Genomic DNA, 15390 nt, shown 5'->3' with positions numbered 1-15390 from the left:
TGATAAAGGAGGAACTAGAAAGCCAAAAAACATATGAAAAATAATCAACTTAACAGCAAATTAATCCACTACACACACAGGAACACACATATAACCCCTTAAATAAAGTAATTAAAATAATGCACATTGCTAACAGGCATGGGAGGTAAGCCTTCTTAAGCACAGACAGTGTGGTGGTAGAAATCCAAATTGCTGAAAGTGTCAGCTGGATAGCAGGGCGGGGCCTGCAAGACACTTCAAAAACAGCTCTATTCCCCAACCAAATAGAGTTCCGAAGACCTATTCTATGGAAATATTCTAGAATAACATAAAATATATCTTAAATATATTCAGCCCGGTGTTCTTTATAATGTCTAATAAGGAAGAATGATTGAATAAATCATAATCTGTCCATAAACTAGAATGTAATGCAGCATGAAGTTCTAAGTGTATAAAATAATTAGGAAAAGGGTTATTTATCACGTTAAATCATAAGAGCAGGATGTCAATTTGCATGTGTGGAGTATAGTATCAACTATGGAAAATATTTATGAAATAAGCCTGTAACAAGTGCAAACAAGTGTGATGGTTGCTGGGTGATGGGATTAGGGATAATTTCTATTTTAATCATGATACTTTTCTACATTCTCCAAGAATTCAACAATGAGCATGATTTTTTATAAATTTTAAAATGTAAATATGTTCTTGGAAAATGGCTAGTGTCACCATCTTGTTTGCTTGTATTAATAATGTGTGATTGTTTTTTAAAAGATATGCAGAATTACTACCAGTATTGATAAAATATTTGGAGACCCCTTGAAAATGATTTTATATATTCTAGATTTGAGGATTATAATCAAGTCACTATTTCACATACATGTTGTGAGAAACAGAATAACTCATGCCTAAGGCTTACTTGCATTTGAATCTTTGATCAATGCTTGCTTGGCTGGCCTTGAATTGTTCAAGTTCTAATCTGTCTTCTCACATGCCATTCACTCATGATAGAGTGATCAACATTGTCCTTTTGTGGAAAGGAGATGAAATGGAGAAATTCATGATAGTCCAAATTAAGTTACCAAGTAGGCAGAAGAGTGAAGCTTGAGGTTTTAGTCTTTAAAATGGAATAATGATCTTATAAATGGAATAAGGGTCATGCAAGAGCATCTATTTAACCATGTTGGGTGGTTTAATTTGAATATGAGCAATACCCGGTCCCTTTTACAAAGTTTACCCCTCCAACGGTTCTAGATTAGAACTTTCCATTTTTAGAAGTGGGGCCCTTGAGCCTAGGCCATGTCCCACTTTCCTTTTTAAGATCCCTGGCTAAAGAAATGGTATTAGGTCAAAGCCCCTTTTTCATCTTTAAAAAAGCAGTTACATTTGGTCCCACACCACCCTAAGTTTTGAAATGGATTGTTATGTAGTTTAATTAACCTTGATCTATAATTTGCCACCTCCGATGTTATGACACTTTGGAAAAAGACAGCAGCTATCTGTGGAATAGATTCTGTTCTACTGATCTCTGTCCTCATGATACCAGCACACAAATCTCCTTCGCCTCAACTGACCACCGCTGGGGACAGAGCCTGAGATGAGTGGTCAATGACGAAATTCTAGCTTCAAAACATGTTAGCCTCCATAGAGTTTGGGACTGTGCAAATTTTTCATTTATCTCTTTTGAAATTGTAGTTATTTCTTTTTTTCTCCAGGGCTGGGGTTTCATATTGTACTTTGGGCCCCTTCCCCCTTTGGGCCACTTTGTAGAACTTTTGTGTCATCCAGAGAGGGTACAGATCTCATGTTGATGACCCAAGGGAGGGACCAAAATTATGAAAGATGAGGAAGATGACCATACTCTGGGACAGACAGTGCTGTCCTCTCAGGTCACATGGGGCCTAACAACATGTCCAGGGTGGTGGTTGTGGGGACCATTGTGTCAACTGTCAACTAGGGGTCAGAGTGCCTCCTTGAGTGCTCGAAGGCAGGAGCCTTAGGTACCATGTGACATACAGTGGGCACTTCCAAGTTTTAGAGCTAAGATTCTATTTTATTTTCTTTTGTACTTCATTGCATTCTTTCTCATGCTCTTTTCATTCAAAGATTCAGTCCCAAGACAGGATTATGATACTCCACCAGCTGTTGTGTCAGGTAGGCAAATTCTAATTCCTTTAAGACTTGATTGTATGGGAGAGAGGGAGCTTGCCTGGTTTTCTCCAAAACTCTTTAAAGCAGTGATTCTCAAACAGTGAATCTAAGCAGGCATTTGAATTTCATTTCCGGGGTGGGGAGTAGCATATGTGGTTCAAAAAAAGGATGTTTAATATTCCAATCCAGTTTTGTGTGTGGCAAATAAATATATTGCTATGAAATAAAAAGTAAAAGTTCAAAGACTTTTGGTCTATGAAGGATACACAGAAAATACAGTCTGTGTTCTGTGTATCAGTAATTCTCAGTGTTGGAAGCACTCACTAGACTTTCTGGGAAGTAGGAGAAGGATAATTATGTTTATCAAAAGAGAGCACAGATGAATAAAAGCAGTTTGAGAAGCACTGCTTTAGAGACCAGAATTCTTCTGAAATCAGAAAATCATCCCATTTTGCTTGCTCTGCACCCACCATAGTATCTGACACATAGTAGGTGCTCGATATAATTGTTGAATGAATCAAAACTTCAAATTTGTTCCGAAAATGGTATTTTGGATATTGAAAGAAAATCTGCCAACATTCCATTTGTACAACAAAGTGGCAGAGGTTGATTTGAGAATATGTTAGTGTCTTGAGCATTTTAATTAGCAATTTTGAAGTTGTTTGATAAAATCCAGTGGTGCAGTTTGTCACTGAGTTATATGTATGTGAAGACATGAGTTTTAGTTTTGAACAGCACAGATATTCTTGTGCTTTTATCTTAATTTTGAATTTTGTTTTCTTGCAAAGAAGAAAATGGGCACAATTTTTCATTTTTGTTGATTTTAACTAAATAAAATACTGGCAGCATGAAGGGCTTTGAACTCTTTAATCCTTTGATGTGTCAGATGATGACATAAAACCTAAACCAAGAAAGGGCACTGTAGAGACAGAGCAAGAGACAAAGGCCAGAAATAGAACGTGAGAGCCCAGAGGGCAACACAGTCTGGCAACTGAATGATGGTTTTCAAGCAGAGAACATCGTGTTCTTGGCCACCCGGTTGTCTTGACCCAGCATCTGCAGGGTGATCCTTTTCTCATGTCTTGTGGGCTTGTTTAATTATGCTCCTGGCTGAATACTCCTCTTAGGAGTTCAGTTGAGAAGCAGTGAGTTAGCTTTCAGCTGTGAAGTTACTTTGGTCCTCCTGGAAATATCTATAAGTTGTCATTAATGAAAATATCACTTATCTTTCCCCAAAGCGTATTACCTGTCATATCTTCACATGCCTGTTTTATTTAGGTTACGGGACCCCTGGGAAGATGCTTTCTCTAATGTATATAGCCTTTACATTGTTTAACATGTAGCATCTTTTCTTAACAAGAGGCATCTACTCTTAATAATTCACCAATATTGATAATAATGAAAGACACAAAATGGAACTTTCCTTCAATTAAGTTTTCTGGTTTCATTTTCAAGAACACAGTGGAAAAAGCAATGAAAACATCAAAAGCACTTACTAGATAGGTGTCATGGTTCAAGCTCTACACATATCAATTGTGGCAGGACATCTGGTGGCAAATCTTGACTCAGAGTTCCCACCTAACTCCATAGTCAGGCACCACTGAGAGTCCTTCAGCAGAGAAATGACTTGATCAAAGCAGTGCTTTGAGAAACTTAATCTGGCAGTTTGGTGTGTGCTTGAGGAATAAGACACAGAAATTTTGTAGAACAGTTAGCTCAGATATCATATCACTAGACTAAAATAAGCGCTAACATTCCAGTGCAATACAAAGGGACTAAAATAGAAGTGACAGGAAAAATAACATTTTGGGAGATTTTTACAGTTGTTTTCACCTTAGAAGATTGGATTGGTTGTTTGACGTCTTCTAAATTTGCACAGACTTCTTTGGCCTCTTTAGTCTATCTCTAAATGAAAATAGACTTGCCTTCCTAAAATGTTTGTGACTTGTCTGGTGGGCACAACTTGAGTGACATTTGAAAAATGACCTATCCTTTGCCAGACCCTTGACTGGATCAGGAAAGTGAAACAGACATCCTCTTCCCATATCTTCCAATATGCCAGTGTTGGACAACTCCAATACTAATCGATTCTTTGCCGGTGTAAGAGCCAGCTGAACTGCCATGATGTATTGGAGTTTGACATATCTCTGTGGTAATCTACAGAAACAAAACCAACCTAGTTCTGTTCAATCAATATAACAAACATTTTTTGACCGCCTTCTGAGTGCTGGGCACAACACTCAAGTACTAGAGATACAAAGATGAATAGAATAATGGACCATTGGTAAAAAAAAGAAAAGAAGAAAAATCACGGTCTAAATTAATGTTTTTGATGATGATGTTTAAATGTGTAAGTATGGAGGAACTAAAATTTAGAATCTAAAATGAAGATTGGAAACCCTCAGGAATAAAGTCTATTCTAAGCTTGATTTGGAAGGATGAATGTGAGTTTACCAGTTGGACAGGAGTGGGAAATATACACGAAATGAGTGAGGTGAGAAATGAAATTCTATGGGGTGATTAGATGACCGTAAGTCATTTGGTATTCCAGGGACAAAACATCACGATGGTGGACACTGAGGGTGATCTCAGGGTAATTAGGGTAAATCTGACTTTTGGCAAGGACTCTTTCCTTTTTGAGCCACATGCCACCTTGTTCTTTTATTTATTCAAATAGCATCTGCTGGGAGCACACTGTGTGACAATCACTGTGTCAGGTGCTAGGGATACAACTTCTTTCTAAGAACCTAGGGTCCGATTAAGAAGTTAGGTGCAAATGAATGATTACAACACAGTGTCATAAGTGCTTCCATATGGACAAATATATGATGTATAAGTTTGTAAAATCTTCAATAAGATGCCTGGGTTCAGAATCTATTTGTGTTACTCACTAGTTATGGAACCTTGGGAAAACTATGTAACTTCTCTGTAGCTTGGATTACTTACCCGAGGAAATATTAAGTACCTCATAAGGTTGTTGTAAGCATTAGATGAGGTAAGATACATAGCCAGCTTAGCAGAGATTCTGGCATTAAATAAGCATTCAAATGTTATTAGCAGCAACTCTGCTAATCATTCTTGTGACAGGTTGCTATGGGGACACAAAGAGAAAGCTGACCCACAGCAGAAGTCAGAGAAAGTGGAAGAAACCTCTGAATAGCGACATAAAGACACATGGGAAATCGCCAAGTGGAAAATTAGATGGGGGGGGAGGAGTTTCAGGCCAAGAGGGCAGCACATACAAAGCTGATGGGTAGCAGGATATGGCAAATTCAGGGAACTACAGGTCATTCAATAGGACAGGGATGCATAAAGAGATGAGATCCGAGAAAACGATCCTGGACAAATAAGCTGGAGTAGCATCACCAGCTACGGTAGCTTGGACTCCATCCTGATGGTAATAGATTTAAACTGAAAAGTTTAATTTGGAGAGTGACATGGTCGCTCTGGATATAGGGTGGAGAATGCACTGGAGACAGACAGAACTGGAAAACAGGGACCAGAATCAAGAGTCCAAGCACAAAATCAAGTTGACTTGCTCAAGGTGTGGAAATAAGAATGGAGAGTTGACAAATTTGACAAAGTTGAAAGAGGTAGAATACACAGGGCTTGGCAACTGATTAGATATCACAGTAGAAGGAGAGGAAAGAGTTAAAGGTAGCTCTTAAGTTCCTAGCAACTCAGTTTCCTGAGCTCTGAACTAGAGGAAAGAGAATCAACTTTGGCAGGAAAGAGGCTAAGTGCAGTGTTGCACACATTGAGTCTGAGATGTCTGTGAGGCATCCAAATGGAGATAATCAGTAAACATTTGGATGTGTGTATCTGGAGCTCAGAAGACAGCTCTCAGGTAGGAATGGATCTTGGAGTTATCATCATGGAATTAAGTCATGTCACCCAGAGAATGTGCTTCAAGTGAAGAAAAGTAGGCAGATCCTTGAAAATAAAGAATGGGCAGAAAAAGGAACCTAAAGCAAAGACTGGCGAAGACAACTATAGACATAAAAGGAAAATCAAGAGTATGAGGTTTCCAAAGAAGCCAGAGCAAGAGAGGATTTCAGGAGAGGCCTGTCTAGGAAGATGAGTTTTGAAAAGAAGCCATTGGATTTCTTGATACAGAGGTCACTAGCCATTCTGATAGGGCAGTTTTAAGGGGCAGTTTTAAGGGGAAGAGCATAGTAAACGTCCTGTGACGAAGTGGATGTAAATAAAGTGTGGGAAACCTAACAAAATTGGCTTTGAAGAGGAGAGAAGATAATAACAGAAAATGAATGGAGAAGGGAACAGATCAATTGAGTGATTTTTTTTTTAAGATGGGAAATGTTTGGTCATGATGGGAAGAAGCCAGGAAAGAGTTCTAATGGTTGAAGATGTAATTCATACAAGAGATTACTGATGGTCAGGTCATTGAGGAAGCCAGGATGTCTTCTAGGAATGCGGGAGGACGGAGGAAAGGACGATGCACCTGCACCTAAGTTTATAAGCATAAGAGGAGGAAATCAAATGTAGGGTTTCCTACATGATAAATGCTATTTGTTGTTTTTGTTTGTTTGTTTTAATGTTTTAATTGAAGTATTTACAACATTGTGTTAATTTCTGCTGTACAGCTGAGTGATTCAGTTTTATATATATATATATATATATGCATTCTTTTTCATATTATTTTCCATTATGGTTTGTCATAGGATATTTAATATAGTTCTCTGAGCTATACAGTAGGACCTTGTTGTTTATCCATCCCATATATAATAGCTTACATCTGCTAACCCCAACCTCCCACTCCATCCCTCTCCCAACCCCTTCCCCCTTGACAACCATCAGTGTGCTCTTTGTGAGTTTGTTTCTGTTTTGTAGGTAAGTTATTTAGTGTCATATTTTAGATTCCACATGTAAGTGATAGCGGATGATATTTGTCTTTCTCTGTTTGACTTCACTTAGTGTGCTCATCTCTATGATACTACTTGTTTTTGTGTGAAGTATTAATTGCCATCTCCTGAGAGTGAGCAGGAAATGACACAATAAGGAACTGAAGGAAAACAGAGATTTGGGAAAAGAAATCCAACTAGCAATACACAGGAAGCTTGAGGCGCAGCCCTGGGGGTCTATTTGAAGCTATAGACTATGGGTTTTTGTAATACCAGTCTGTGAGGATGTTTCGTTTTTCACTGCAGTGATCAGTAGCCAAGAAGCCAGACAGGTGGATTCATCCAGGACTGAGCTTTCACTGAATGGAGTGAGACGAAGGGCAACGTGTGCTAACATGGGCAAGAGAGTGACTGAGTGACAAACTAGTTTTCAGGTTGAATAGAAAGAGAAAAGAAGACAATAGAGGGTGGGAGAAAAGGAGAAAGCAAGGAAGATAGAGACTAGAGATCTCAATGAGGCATACTAAGGGATCAGAAGTACAATACCTGGCTTTAAGAATTTGGATGATTAACTATTTCTTGGCAAAGTCAATGTCATGGGAGCAGATGGCCAAAGTGGAGGTGAAGGTGATGGAGGTTAAGGAAGTCCATCAGTTATGAGCATAAGAAGATGCTCTTTAAGTGGGGTATTTTTGTATGTCTGGATTTTGTTTTGCTTTGTTGAGTTGGTTTTTGACAGGAATAAGATGTAGGATAATCATTAGGAAGAATGTCCCCAACAGAGGGGACCACCGATAGAGCATATTTCTATCATATTTCTAACGTGTTCTAAGTTACAAAGACACTGAAGACCTGACCTCACCGAATGTTTAAGAATCAAGGTTTTTTCTGGACCATTTGAAATATACGTTTAATTACAGGCGGGAAAGTATATCAGTTTAGTATTTTTCAGAGTGTGATTTGTGGATCACCATGATACTTCCAGTGATTTTAGGAGTATAGGGACTAAAACTTTTTATTTTTACTTCAGCAGCTGTAGAGTTACTTTGATGTGAATTTGAATATAAGTTCATCAAACGCATGGCTGAAGATATCTTTTCTTAGGAAAAGTCTAAGGTGAATGGTTAAACAGTGAATGCATTAAAAAAACAAAAAACAAACAAAAAAAACAATAATTCAGGAAGAATAGAGCTAAGGCCAGAGTGGTGATGTCCAGGAAAAAGTGGTTGAGGTTTGGGAGATGGGAGACCCTGATTAATTTCCTCTCTCCTTGTCCAAGTCTCTGCTACAACTTATCCAGCTCATTTCAAGGACAGGAAAAAAGTCCTCTATATTTTCATGCAAAATCACGAGTGTATTCTCTTTTTAGTGTTTCTTTTCCTTACAATGATAACTCTTTAAAAGATCCTCCTATTTGAAAATGAAAAGTAAAACATCATTTTTTCTGTTCATAGTTGGATTTTATGAGAAACATATAACTACAGATACATGTTGTCAAATGTTTATCTCAGTTGCTTTGAACTTAATTTCCTAGAAGCGCATCATGATGAAATCAAGCAAAAAGAACCCTATGGACAGAGAACAAACTGAAGTAGCACCAGAATTCATTCTCCTGTTCTGAAGACCTTAGGATTTAGAATTGGAATCTGTGTTTGGAAAAAATGAAAAATGAAAAAAAGGACCAAAAATGCATCACAAGGCACCTATAAAACTTCTGAACATGCAGTCGTCCTTTGCCATGTTCTTTCCACATACTTGCTAAAAGAGGCTGAAAAGAGTCAGTGTTACCATCAGTACAACTTCAGGATGAGAATGAAGTCTTCAGCATGGTACTCACCCTGATTCATACAAAATTAACTGTTAAAATAATACCCAATTTTCCCACATTGTTTTGCTAGTCAATAACATCAGTTTGCATTGGAAAGTCCCCCTAATTTGGGATTGGTGATGCCCTACCAAGGAATTGGTTGAAACCCTTCTTTGTACTAACTCTTCTTAAGTGGGAATGACTTCATGAAACTCTTCCATAATTTGGCAGGAGTGGGGGGTGGTGTTTAAGCTACTTTGAAAAGCAAAACCATTTTTCAAATGGGGGGGCGTTTAAAAGCTTCTTCAAACCATTTTTCAAGCTCTAAACATTTGTTTTCATGGATACCATGAGCTAATTACAAATGATTTCCATCTCTTAATTAAAAATTAGGTCCATTAGTACCTCCAGTTAGCTACAATTAGCCATTAAATTGTATTTACCGTAAAAGACCTGACACAGAGTTATAAGTGCTCCCACAAGCCATACATGAAAATCAGTTTCATTTCTTTGCTCAGATTCTGTGCATCTACTTTGATTACCAAACTGCATTTGTTTAAGTGTACTAATTAATTGATTTTTTCTTTTTAATAAGTTCAATAAGGAGACTTTGTTCTACTTATTATTCATTCATTCAGCAATATTTACTGAGCTTCTATAGTGCTACAAAGAACCAAGGCTAGATGGTATAAAATAAAGATGCATCCCTTGCCTTCAAAGGACATAGACTCTAACAGCAAAGGGCAGAGTTATAAAGACCGGTCACACAGCGTGTTACAGATATCCTAAGAGCAGTCCACAGAGTGGAACTTTGTTCAAGCATCTGACACACAGGCCTGTGCGTGCTGTGCTGTGACCCTGCTGGTGCATTTGTATTCTTCACTACATGACAAACATGAAGTTTTAAACAATTGTGGGACCACAGTTTTTAGTGCTCTATTGAAGAAACTGATAACTAAAGGGAGCTTATGCCAACAGTCTTTTCTGATATATAAACATCACTGTTATTTAGCCTGGTTTCTTTTCTTTCATTGGGGGGAGGGGGTGGCGGAGAACATGGGATAGGAGGATACAAATTCCTATGCCTGCCCTTCTAATCCAGCGAGGGGTATGTGTGTGTGTGTGTGTTTTCTGTAAAGGTAGAGAAGTACGTGTAAATATTTTAGGCTTTGCCAGCCGTTGGTTCTATGTCACAACCGCTGTCACCTTGCAGGGTGAAAGCAGCCACAGAGCACGTATAAATGGATGAGTGTGGCCACATCCCAATAAAACTTTATTTATAAAGCAAGGCAGCAACCAGGTTTGCCTGAGGGCTGTGGTTTGCCCATTTCTGCTCTAATTAACATATTGGGTTGGCCAAAAAGTTCCTTCTGGTTTTAAGTAAAAATAAAAGACATTCTTCATTTGCACAAAGAACTTAACTGAATAACGTATCACTAACTGAATGAACTTTTTGGCCAACCCACTATTTTCCTAAGCATCCCAAATTAAATACTATTACTGACATTCCTTATAATAAGAGCATGAAGTTCTTTTCCTTTAAAGTTAACATTTTTGTGTGTGTTTTTAACTTCATGAAAGGCAGATGAAATGTCAGAAAGGCAGAGGTGGAGAGATGGAAATGAGGACTAAGAGAGACATTTCTTACTGTTTTACTTTGCACAACAAGATTGATTATAGTTCCAAAGTATGAACACACTTTGTGTGTTTATATTTTTCACATGGTCATCCTGTACCAGTAACAGGGGATTATCAACCAGGAAAATCAAATATAGATTCTGTTTACTATCCTCTTGACAGCCTTTAGAATTCTGTACTTTTAGCAATTTAGAGAAAAGGTAAAAGATACAGCATCCCAACAGATTTGTAGTAAAAATGTATTTTACATCTTTGTCCTTCCACCTGGGCTGGTACTTTGTTGTGGTGGTGGTTGGTTTGCGTCCGCTGAAGTTATCTGTTTTTGCAGGGGACTGCTTCTCTGAGTATTGTGTTCTGCCTGGCACACACACCCAATGGAAAGGCGGCATCCAAAGTGTCTTCTCTGTGGCAGAATCTTTCAGTGGGTGCCAGCAATGGGTTTAGGGCAGCCAGAGCTGCAGCACATGTGTCCTGAGTATTTCAGTCATCTGTAAAAGGTAGTACCTATGTAAGGGCGACAGAGAAAGAGAGCATTTTCAAGACAACAACAGATTTTAAAGGAAGCTAATTGCATGTGCAGGAATTGGCCCATCTGGCACTGACAGCACATTGTTCCCTTTTTAATCAACTGCAAAAAGCAGGCACTTGAGGTTCCTGTCGGAGAATCCAACTGTGAATTGACTACAATGCAGCCCTTGCCAAAGGCATGCTTGAGACCCCTGACACGGGAAAGAGACTGCCTTGCAGACAGGCGAACATTTCTCTACACTCTGTGTTAAATTAGTTTATCAGAAAGCAAAATACCTGAACCATATAAATGCACATCCCTGTAGAAATGCTCTCTCAGAGTGAATTTTAACATTTTAACCTCTTCTTTCTTAGACAGGTGATATATGACACACACACTTAAGCAACAGCACCAGCTTTTTCAAGTGGACATACGTGTCCATTATTTTACCCAGTGTCCTTTATAAAGAAGCAAACAATGAATCACTCCTTGAGTTCAGCGCCTCGGCAAGTATCTCTCTCCATATGAGCGGGTATACTTCTTTTGAACTGGCGATGTGAAATACATAACTTATTCTATTTCCCTTTGGCCTTGGTTGTCAAGATAGTGGGAATCAGATGCACTACATTGCAAACTTTCCTGGTATCATGTTTTCTCTCTTGCTCTCAACTGTTTGTTGGTTTGCTGGTGTTTTTAATTGTGCTTTTTAATATAGTGCTTAATTTTGTAACCCCCTCACTGAATTCCACTTGGAAGCACAAAAGCTTTAATTCCTGTGGTATAAAAATAAATGAAACAAATGCAAATGGGCTCAGGGAAGTTTGTGTGCTATAAAATCTCGGCAGAAAGATAAAATGAAAGATGATCATGATTATGCGTTGATTTGATAGAAAAGATTGCCAGCAGGCACTGTTTTTGTTCATTCACACACATGCAAATCTGAATAAGAATAAATATGGTATAGTAATTGGAAATGGCTTTTAGAGTCAAGAGGATATATAGTTAATAATTATTTAACAGTGACAGCCACTTAAATTTTCTGAAGCTAACTTTTCCTCTCTTTAAGTATAGATAATAATGCATTAGCATCTCTATATGTATATTAATAGAAGGATTCATTGCGATGACACAGCTAAAGTACCTAGTAACTGCCTGACTCATAATAGACATTAAATTATTGAGGTTTCTTTTCCTTTTCCTTTCCTCACATTCCGGGAAGTGTATTAGGACTTTTGAAGTGTCACTAACCTTACATTTACTTGATAAGTTGACAGAACCAAAGCAGTATTTTAAAATAGAATTTCCAAACTCAGTATCTAAAACTGGAAAGTATATTAAGGGAGTTAAACAGATATCTTCTCTATTGGCTGAACTATTATATTATTAGCTGAATTAATATAATAAATAAATTATAAAGCTTTTTTAACAATGTGAAAAATAATCTTCTTAATGGAAAGTGAAAAAAGGTGACAAAAGTAAACAATCATTAGGATTTAGGGCCTTAAAACTTCGGTATGAACATAAGCTAGAAGAGAGTGCATAAAACGATTCTCACATGTGTTTTTAATTTTTTTCTAAACTTTTGGACCTGTTGCTTTGCAACTTGTATAATTTACTAGAATTTTAACAGCACCATCTTTGAATATCCGTAATTTTAGAGAGATATTTATGTACCAGGGAAACATGAGTGTATGACTGTGTATGAGGATAATAGTGATTATGATGATTATGCTGGTGGTAGTGGCAGCAGTGGTGACCTCTAAAAATGTCCCCACTTCCATTCACTATATTTCAACCCGATGGCATTTAAGGCAGAATTAAAAGAAACATATCTTTCTATAGAAGTGGCACAGAATTTTTGAGTGTCCTATTGTCTAAGTCACTTTTAAATCATACTTCAATAAAAAATAAAAATTAAAAAAATTTAATGAAAAAAAAATACAGTGTTACTTTTATGTGAATTAACTCTCCATCTATCAGAATGTGCATCTCCCCCACCAAGTGACTGCTGCCTTTAACATTTTTCATATTGAAATCACATTTCAAGTGATATATATTCTGTTCCTTGCATATAGTACTTGGAACAACCTAAAATCTTCCCAGTTTATTTAAAGTGAGACTTCCAGTCTCTTGTGGTTTATGGGATTTATATCATACACTTGAAATTGGGATCATATATAATATAATTTAATTACAATATGACACTAACTTCTACAAGTTTTATATATATGTATATATATACACATATATATAATTATGTGTGTGCACGTGTATGTGTGTGTATACATGAAATCTGCTAATATTGGAGATAATTCATTTCCCCAAGCTGTAGATCACAAAATATTTATTCCTACCAAAATTATAATGATATCACTTCAGAGTCCATTTGCCACCCAAGATATTGCTTATTCTTCTTTCTTTTCTACCGCTTTTATTAATTTCGGTAATACCAACTGTATCACAAACAGTATATCATTTCTTTTCAGACCAGTCTTTTTTTCCGCACTTGTCTGAACCATGCACTCTGGTATAACCACTGCGATTTAGCATTGATAAAATATTGATTGAAAAGCCATCAGCTACCTGACCTGGATACTACATATCAAACCTAGAATCACTTCCAATCAAGTTTCCTTAAAAATGGAAAACAAAAAGTTGAAAAGATTTTAAACCAACGGTGCCCTTTAATTTACATGCAATGGGCGTATTTCAGTTGGCAGCAAAACCATGTTGGATTCAGAGTAATGGATTGCAGGTCCCTGTAAGACATAAATTTAATTACTTTATGTACCTGCTCTGCATCCAGCCGTCTACCCAAGAGAATCAAATCTGGGAAAGCATAGGACTCCAGATTCAGAGAATGGGAATTGCATTCATAACTGAGCAGTTACTTTAGCAAATCAAATATGCAGAGTTAGCTAAAAAAAAAAAATAGTTATTGAGAGTTTTGAGATGCTCGTTTTGGAAGGGTAAAACCTACTAGCCAAAAAAGACCAAAAACCAACTATAGTCAAGCAGTTAGGTTTACTAGCTCGCAGAAATGAGGGAGATGTTTCATCAGGTGAACAATGGAACATCTAAGAAGGGGAAATTTAAGATTTAAGCACAGTGTGACTTTGGTAAAAGCTTAAGTGATGTTTTTTTTTCTGCATTGGGTGCTATCAGGCGGCGGCTTGAAAGACTGGGTGTCTTATTAAGTGTTGTCTAGTAGGTAAGAGGAACAAAGCAGAGCTAGAGTTGTCATTGGAAAAGATGCAGTAGTCACTCGCATTAGGCTGAAAAGGGAGATGTTTCAGTGTTTTTAGGTTTGCAGAATGTCCTTCCCCCTGTCCTTTATCCATACTAGTCATGGTGTGTTTTTGTCTGGTAATTGTTGATAATCTTAAAATAATTTAATTGGGAATACTATGACCTTGGTAATAGCTACCAGTTAATTAAAGATAATTTGGAAGATTTCCATAAATTATTTCCTTATCTAAAGGGCAATTATCATGTTGCCTGAGAAAAATATAACTGAACATTGAGTGGCCTTGATAAAATGTAAACACAAATATTGGCTAGGTCAAATGTGTTTTATTAATCGCATACATTGAGTGCATGTGGAAGGTACTGTGAATACAAAGGTGTATATATATACACACAAATACACTATGTTGAAGGCACTCAGCTGAGTGCTTCAAATGGGTTGATTTGATACATATAGTTGTCACAGCCGCTCTGTAAGGAAGTTTATATGTGTCCTCTACAAATTGATTCTTTACAAGACTAGACCCTCACTTACATTTACATTCTTTGGCTCTTTAAAACCTTTTGGTCTTCTCAAATTCCACACATGAGCCCTGTTTTTCATGCTCAGAAAATGGCGACCTCCTCCTTGATGAGAAGATGGAGACCATACTTGATCCGATCTCCCACAAAGGTGTTCTCTTTACTTCAGGTGTCTGTTTCTTCATTCCTCCTCTCTTCCTATCCTCCTATATTTTGTCAGGTCATGATCCTCTCTTTGTTGATGTTAACCCTTCCCTCTATGTTCTTGATTTCATATATTTTAACCTTTTTTTCTTTTGGTTTTACAGCATTGATTATCTCTAACCCATATACATCTTCTTCATTACATACTTATCCATGGGTGACTTTGCTTAAGAAAAGGTGTAGATCCTTTCTATCTTGTTTTCATGTTTTTTAGGGTGCTGGTCTCAGAGCCCTTTCCTGTTCTCTGTTTTCTTCCTCAGTGAAGTCATTTATTTCCTCAGGTCTAGCTGTCATAGACATGACCTCCTGATCTACATTACTCATCCTGCCTCTGTTTTGAGTTCCATGTCTGTGTTTCCAGCCACGTCGTAGGTGTCCCCACCCTTGGATGGCTCCATGGAAGTTCAAACTTCATATTCACAATTTAAGTCTCATAATCTTCCCTCCCAATCCAGTTTCTTTTGCAGACTCCCCTA

At 37.5% G+C, this 15390-nt stretch overlaps 1 protein-coding gene across 7 annotated transcripts in view; it reads left to right on the top strand.

The window, feature by feature from the left end:
* RBMS3 (RNA binding motif single stranded interacting protein 3) overlaps positions 1 to 15390 on the top strand; it is a 707061-nt gene that overhangs the window by 633814 nt on the left and 57857 nt on the right. For 6 of the 7 annotated variants that reach the window (XM_057698459.1, XM_057698462.1, XM_057698456.1 and 3 more), the window contains one exon: positions 2083 to 2130. The exons of the other annotated variant lie outside the window; for it this stretch is intronic. In XM_057698459.1, the coding sequence (XP_057554442.1) occupies positions 2083 to 2130 (48 nt within the window). The remainder of the gene's footprint in view (positions 1 to 2082; positions 2131 to 15390) is intronic. 7 annotated transcript variants of the gene reach the window in all.

This window comes from Hippopotamus amphibius, chromosome 11, assembly GCF_030028045.1.
Source record: "Hippopotamus amphibius kiboko isolate mHipAmp2 chromosome 11, mHipAmp2.hap2, whole genome shotgun sequence".
NCBI classification, from domain to species: domain Eukaryota; kingdom Metazoa; phylum Chordata; class Mammalia; order Artiodactyla; family Hippopotamidae; genus Hippopotamus; species Hippopotamus amphibius.
The sequence above is the reverse complement of the archived record's forward strand: the minus strand, read 5'-3'. Positions and strand labels throughout refer to the sequence as shown.